Source organism: Alosa pseudoharengus, unplaced genomic scaffold, assembly GCF_046254945.1.
Source record: "Alosa pseudoharengus isolate Yale_2024_CS ecotype anadromous, Long Island Sound unplaced genomic scaffold, YU_APseudo_1.1 YU_APseudo_1.1_scf_1, whole genome shotgun sequence".
In the NCBI taxonomy this organism is placed as follows: domain Eukaryota; kingdom Metazoa; phylum Chordata; class Actinopteri; order Clupeiformes; family Clupeidae; genus Alosa; species Alosa pseudoharengus.
The window spans coordinates 27,795,041-27,802,540 of NW_027468564.1; the positions used below are offsets into that span (position 1 = coordinate 27,795,041).

Below are 7,500 nucleotides of genomic sequence, written 5' to 3' on the forward strand. Positions count from 1 at the left end.
TCTTAACCTTTGTCATGGAGGGTGTATGTGTCTCTTACTTGGTGGTGATCTCATCTATATAGGACATGGCAGGTAACTTTGTTGGCTCTGGATATATTGCACACTGTTAAGGGCCGTTTACTACGATTATACGTTTACGATTACTATAACGATAAAGGCAAAACAAATATCGTTCTAGCTAATATGAATGACGACGTCCACACATGAACTACAACGGCATGAAGAACGATTTCAGAGAGATTTTGAGAACCATAAAAAGCTGACAGCCAATCAGAATCCATCACATTTTAGCCATCACATCAACACCAAGAGAGACTTTTCTTAACGTTGGTGCGGACACTTTTATCATTATAGTTATCGTTCCTCGTGTGAACGGCCCTTTACAGTCCCGGGGAATAAAAGGAGTTAGGATACAGTCCACATATGTCAACTTAGACTAACGTGTGAGGAGCAAATCTAATCTAATTTAATATGGCTGTAGTAAACGACTCTTATCAAGGAATATATGATTTAAATATCCTCAGGATTGTTTCAGTCATCAGCCCTATACTGAGCATGGGAGGTTGAATCTCGATCTCATCCCTAAGGTTGAACCCCTGAATCATCAAAGAGTTCACTGACATTTGTTGATAAGTGATCAAGTTTGCGAGGCTGTCATAAATGCAGGAATGGAACAGCACCTGTGACCTATCATTAATTGATTAATTGTAACAAACATTTTTCCGTTTTATGGCATTTGTTTACTGGTGTTTTTTCAAGCTTCAGCCTCCCTTTGTATAAGTACATATACTCTTTTTATCCCGTGAGGGAAATTTGGTCTCTGCATTTATCCCAATCCGTGAATTAGTAAACACACTCAGCACACAGTGAACACACAGTGAGCACACAGTGAGGTGAAGCACACACTAATCCCGGCGCAGTGAGCTGCCTGCAACAACAGCGGCGCTCGGGGAGCAGTGAGGGGTTAGGTGCCTTGCTCAAGGGCACTTCGGCCGTGCCTACTGGTCGGGGTTCGAACCGGCAACCCTCCGGGTTACAAGTCCAAAGCGCTAACGGCTGCCCTTTGGGTAACCCTGTATTTCACAACACAACACCTATAGATGCCGACTTATGGAAAGGGCTCAGAAAGGGTGCGAGTGAGCCCTCAAGCACTTCGCAATTTTACAGTGGGACAGCCCTAAGCCCTCACAAAGTTAACGGGAATGCATCTGTGAGTCTGTGAGGAGAGAAATTGGGATTCAGCCTGTGTCTTTCCTGCCCTCCAGCCCTAACACCCCCCCTCTCTCTCTCTTGCTGAGGCAGAGTGTCTGTGTGGGCTGTGGGTTGTTTTGCTGTTTTGCTGTCTTCTCACATGTGTATTTGTATTTTAGGTCTGTGTTTGAATGTTCTCACGCATAATGTGTTCAAAGAATGTAAACAATGAATACTGGTCTCATAAATCAAAGTCTTAAGCCTATCTCCCTCTCTCTTTATCCCTCTCTACTTCTTTCTTCATCTCTCACTACCTTTTTCTCCTCCTATCTCTCTATCTCTCTCCCTCTTTTTTTCTCTCATTCTCTCCACCCCCCTTTCTGTCTCTTTCTCTCTCTCCCTCCCCTTCTCTCTCCCTCTCTCTCTCTCTCTTTCTCTCTCTCCCTCTCTCTCTCTCTCTTCCTCTCTCCCTCTCTCTCTCTCTCTCTCTCTCTCTCTCTCTCTCTCTCTCTCTCTCTCTCTCTTCCTCTCTCTCTCTCTCTTCCTCTCTCTCTCTCTCTCTCTCCCTCTCTCTCTCAGGTCCAGTCTGAAATGGTGAAGCGGTGGAAGCGCTGGAAGCTGGGCAAGGACATCGAGGAGGAGTACCGCCACACGCACAGCCAGACGCCGCACGTCAAGAGTGCCAGCGTCGCCATGGCCGCGCCCGACGTCGACCAGCCCCGCTACGACCCCTGCGGTGGCGGTGGCGGCGGCGGCAGCGACCCCCCTGACCCAGACCCCCCTGACCCAGACCCCCTGCCCCCCTCCTCGTCCGCCACGCTGCTCCGAGAGGAGAGCCAGCGCCTGGTGGACACTGCCGCCCGCGGGGGCCACAGGGGTGGGGAGAGGGAGCGGCGCAGGGTGCAGTTATCCTCCCCGCCACCAGAGGGCAACAACAGCTACGGGAGCAGCTCGCTGACCGAGGACATCTGCTTGGAGGAGAGGCCGCACGGGTTTCATCACCACCACCACCACCAGCACCACAACAACGGTGACGTTGACAACAACGGTGACGTTGACAACAGCGGCGACGACGAGGACGACCTTCGACAGCGAAATACGGAGAGCTACCTCTGAGCTCCGACGCCAATCGTGACGGCCTGCGCCTGCGTAGACCCTCTGGGTACAGCGTCAAGGCCCCGCCCACCTGTTGAGTGGTGAGAGAGAGAGAGAGAGAGAGAGAGAGAGAGAGAGAGAGGGAGAGGAGGGCCGGAAGTGGATGGACAGGAAACCTGAGCTTGATGAACCAATGGGATGAGGTGTGCGGGTGTTTGTTCAGCGCTAGAGATGTTGACTGTGGCTGATGGCATCCTTATTAGGGCAAAAAAAAAGACAAGGACACATTATTTTACTTCCTCAAATGGAAGAAAAATAAATGAATAAAAAAAATAAATAAGGATGTTCTTGATGGGCAACACATATTGAAGACCAACATCTTCACCTCCTTGCAGAGAAAGACAGACGCTCCCTCTTGGGTTATGCATACATATTGTTACTGGCTCTCCTTGTATTCTCTCTTTAACAGTCGTTAAACTAAAATAAACACTGTAGAAAAAAGAGATAATCAAGACCTTCGTTGCCAAAACACAAACCTCAGTACTGCTCCATGGTGCGCCATGTCTGGACACAGTGTCCAGAGGTGTAAACGTTTGGCTTCAGAAAGTAAAAGTCCTGCCACATATTGGCTCCAACCCATCACTGAATTGGCTGATTCTAATTAGTACAACACTTAGAGCCAGGTAAATTAGCTAATTAGTGAAATCACCTGTGTTAAGTGCACAGGTGGAACCAACAGGTAGTAGGACTTTTACTTTCTGATGCCGGACTTTTACGTCTCTTAACAGGTTCGGTGTTTTTTTTTGTTGTTGTTTCTCTGTTTATGTTTTTGTTTGTCTGATTTTTTTTACTTTCTTTTATGTTGGTGCAGCTTCATTCATTTTTCAACATCAAAAGCACAGCCTGTGTGTGTGTGTGTGTGTGTGTGTGTGTGTGTGTGTGTTTGTGTGTGTTTGTGTTTGTGTGTGTGTGTGTGTCTTGCCATTGCCCTCGGCAGCCGTGTTGTTGTTTTCTTGTCTATGCTGTGAAAGTGGAGCTTGAGGTACTGTGCGAGCCCTCAAGGCCACCGTAGTGCTCAGGCTAGGCTAAAGCTGTGCTTGGATTGACCATTCATTGAGAAAATAAGTGGTTGGTTTATGCTAAGTGTATTCAATTAAATTCAAAAAACAAAAGGCTAATGACACACACACACACGCAAACACAATTTTGTGCCATTTTGCAGTCCAAAGACAACTGAAGTGAACGACTCTCATGTGAAAACTAGGTAACACTTTACTTGAAGGTATCGACATAAGAGTGACATGATACTGTCATGAACACATGACACTGTCATGACACATGAAACCTAACCCTAACCCTAACCCTAACCCTAACCCTAATCCTAACCTCTAACCCTAATCCTAACCCCAACCCTAACCATAACTCTAAACCTAATCCTAACCCTGAACCTAACCCTAACCCTAACCCTAAATTGTTATGACAAAAACCGAATGTCACTTAATAACAGAAGTGTTATGTCATAAAGGTTTATGACTTGTTTATGACATGTTCATGACAGTGTCATGTCACTCTTATGTCGACACTGTCAAGTAAAGTGTAACCGAAAACTGTCCTATGAATGTTCGGGAATGTCGCCATTTTTTTCTGTGGGGAATACCTCATGGAACACAAGGAAAATGGAAGGGCCCCATTGAATCATTGGGAGCTTGCTTGAATACACTCTGGTTATGCTTAAAGAGTTATTGGAAAAAAGACAACATGAAGCTTTGAATATGGCGACAATTCTTAAACTACTTGTCTAACAGATATGTACAGGTGTGCTTCAAAAAGAGAAACGGTGGATCTACCAATCAAATGTGATGCATTTTTTTCTGATTAAATGTCTATGGTCCAAAATGCATCAGTCTGGTGTCTGTTCTCTCTAGTTTCCTGTCTGTAGGTGTGTGAAGCTGTTCTGACTTCCAACAAAACAGATCAACAAAGTCATCATTATTTGTAAAAGAAAAAAGAAAAGAACACTACCTGTCAGGCTTTGCAATCTAAGTGAAGTGATAGATGAGACTAACATGTGTATTGTTTATTAAAAGCAATATATTGTAAGTTAGAGGATAATAGCCCTTGAGCCAGAGTGGTTGGTTGGTGCCATCTGAGGGAAATAAGTCTCAGTGATTTTCTGTTAAGGTTACTATTAGAGAGTAAGGAAATGAGGCGAATTGGGGCAATTAGTCTGTATTTGTGCGTGTGAGTGCGCACGTGTGTTAGTGTGTGTGTGAGAGAGAGAGATAATATCACCAGCATAGCACAAAGCCGTGGGAAAGCAAATATACCACAGGGGAAATGTACTTCATGTATACCAAACAACTTAAAACACACACTCTCTCTCTCACACACACACACACACACAAACATACATATTTGGTCACACATGCACAAGGGAATGAGATATAACCACACACACACAAACACACACACACACACACACACACATTAGTCACACATGTCCAAGGGAAAGAGATACAATATAACCACACACACACACACACACACACATGAACACACACACGCACACACACACAGATCCTCATTTCCTCTGGGTCTCATCTGCATACCCAAAGTGCTGACCGGTAGCCAGAACATCAGAAGAATGCAAACAGACTCAGAGGACGCTAGCCAGACACGACTCAATAACCAAGGGGTGTGTGTTTCTGCACATTCATCTGTGTGTGTGTGTGTGTGTGTTTGTGTGTGTGCACGGCAACACACACAAGTAATAATAATAATGCATTTTATTTATGGGCGCCTTTCTGAGGTCACCTTACAAAATCAACAATAAAACATTCAATCCATTAAACAAGCAATCAGAGAAAACAAGCAATAAAATAACATGATAATACTATTAATAAAAAAGAGCAAAAGAAAGAGAGAAAGAGAAAGGAAAAAAAAATAAAGAGAGTAGGTCTGTCTGAAAAGATGAGTTTTTAGGTGAGATTTGAAAGTGGTTATGGACGTGGAGTGTTGAATGTAGTGGGGCAGAGAGTTCCAGAGGTGGGGGGCTGAGTGACGGAAAGCTCTAGTCCCCATGGTAACCAGACGAGCAGGTGTGAGGATGAGCTGGATGGAGGAAGAAGATCTGAGAGAACGGATGGGTGTCTTGATATGGAGGGGCTCAGTAAGATACTGAGGAGCAAGATTGTTAATAGCTTTAAATGTAAGGAGGAGGATCTTGTAAATCAGTGTTTCCCAAACTTTTTTTCTGGCGACCCACTTTTTTAAAATGACAGACCATCGCGACCCATTTCACTTCAAATCTACCCTGCAACCACCAATATTGTTTTAGGCCACAGGTTCTCCAACTTTTCTATGCCTCCCCCAACCATACATTGCTATAGCCTAGGATCTAGATAGATAGATCCTGCTTTGAACACGGTTGTGTTGCATTTTGAGCACCATCAGCGTGAAAAGTTGGAAATGACTACTGAAAAGATAAGTTTTAATGCGCATCCGAGTGTAGGGGAAATTTTCGCATGTTGTGCAGTCGTCATTTGTCAGCATAGTAAGCTGTTCCTGTAGGCTACGTTGTAGGCTACGTTGCGTTGCAGACAAATGGGTCCATAACACTGTGGACGTCAATTCCAATGTAAACAGCAAATAACTCAAGTCGTTATATTTTATTGTTGTATTATATTATATTGTATAGTCGTTATATCAGAACAAGAGGCGTTTGCGCAATAGCCGGAAGAATGCACCTTTACTTTGGAGTAGAAAACGAGAAGAATAGTGTTTAAAATGCCCATTTAAATTTTAGACTATAATGCACTGTTGCTATTAACTTTAAAGATTGTGTAGCAGGCAGACCTTGTCTGCTTGCTTGCTCTTTCTTCCTGGTCTCTCCTGGCCCCTCTGCTAATGAGTGGGTGGGGCCAATCATTCAATTAGGCCCACCATGTGCTACTTTAGGAGTTCTACAGCAAGAGGCTCGGTAGGTTCCACTGTTTGTCCCTCGGCTGAGCACTGGGGTCTACCGGCCATCGGGTATGTTGCTGCCCTAATGCTGTAGACTAAAATGTGCTTGGTTTAGCTAAACTCCATTTCTCTGTAGCCCTAGATGGATGGATATGCTATCCTCATCTGCTGTCAGTGGAAAATTGCCATAGAGAAGAATATGGGTATGTATAGCTCTAAAATAAATTGATGTTTGGGGAAATGGTATCAGGTTTGATGTATTTTGTTTGTCTTCCAGGTAGCACGGCTTTTCCATCCGCGTTGCCCTCAGCGTAGGTCGTGCTGCTGTCTTGTCTGTCTTAGTTTTGTTTGGTTTCTGTTTAGCTTTGCTCGCACTTGGCAACTGCTTGCATTGTACTTGTACCCTTCTGTTTTACTTTACTTTATTATCTTAGTTATACAGTGTGTGTTTTGCATAGTCTGGGAGCAACAACTTTTAACTATTTGTTAATTTGGCAGGCAGGGTTCTCGCTGGCGGGAGGCTAGTCCGTTACCTAGTGGTGGTGCAGTAAAGATGCACATTTTGGTGTGGTCTGCGGTGTCATGATTTGATCTTTCTTGCTGTGCGTGTGCATGTGTGTGGGCTCTAGGGCACGTTATCAGTAGTCTGCCTCCCCCCAGGTAAGCCTCTGCCTTGCTCATCCTGCTCCATCGTGCCTCCCCTATGGAGCCTGTGCTAGTTGTGATCATTTTTAATAAACAAAGGTGCAACAAGAAAACATAATAAATATTTTTGTACTTTCCTAACCCAGACTAGTCTTTATGTCTTTTTGCAGCTCTCCCCCCTTCCTTTTCCCTGGTTTTAGTTAAATAAACTTGGTCATGTTTCCACTGGAATTCACGTCTCTGCCTCGTGTATACGAACCTGTGTGCTATGGTGCAATAGTGTGTGCTCTTAACTCATTCCCTGGGTGCTAGGCCCAGGGTGGCGTAGTCTGGCTAAAGTGATTGGCATTTAGTGCCGCTTTCCCTCTTCGAAAACCTTGCCCTGCTACAATTGCATCTGCAATCGAAACTGTATGCAAATTGAATGGCCTTATGTCCGGTCTATGGATGTCTGCTTAGTTGACAGCGCGGTCACTAGATTTGAATCGGTAAAGTTAAGGAGCTGGTATCTATTAATGTTCGTGCAAATAGGCGGATTCATGTCCCTTGCAGTTTGCAACTGCGAGGTACATGGCAGGCGCCCCACAGAACGGTTTCATTTTGAGA

General features: G+C 44.8%; 1 protein-coding gene across 1 annotated transcript in view; it reads left to right on the forward strand.

Moving 5' to 3' along the window:
• Window positions 1-4,184, forward strand: part of gcgrb (glucagon receptor b) — an 85,656-nt gene extending 81,472 nt beyond the window's left edge. The window contains exon 14 of the mRNA XM_076286060.1: window positions 1,771-4,184. Coding sequence (XP_076142175.1) covers window positions 1,771-2,307 — 537 coding nt within the window. The 3' untranslated portion in view covers window positions 2,308-4,184. The remainder of the gene's footprint in view (window positions 1-1,770) is intronic.
• The last annotated feature ends 3,316 nt before the right edge of the window (window positions 4,185-7,500 follow it).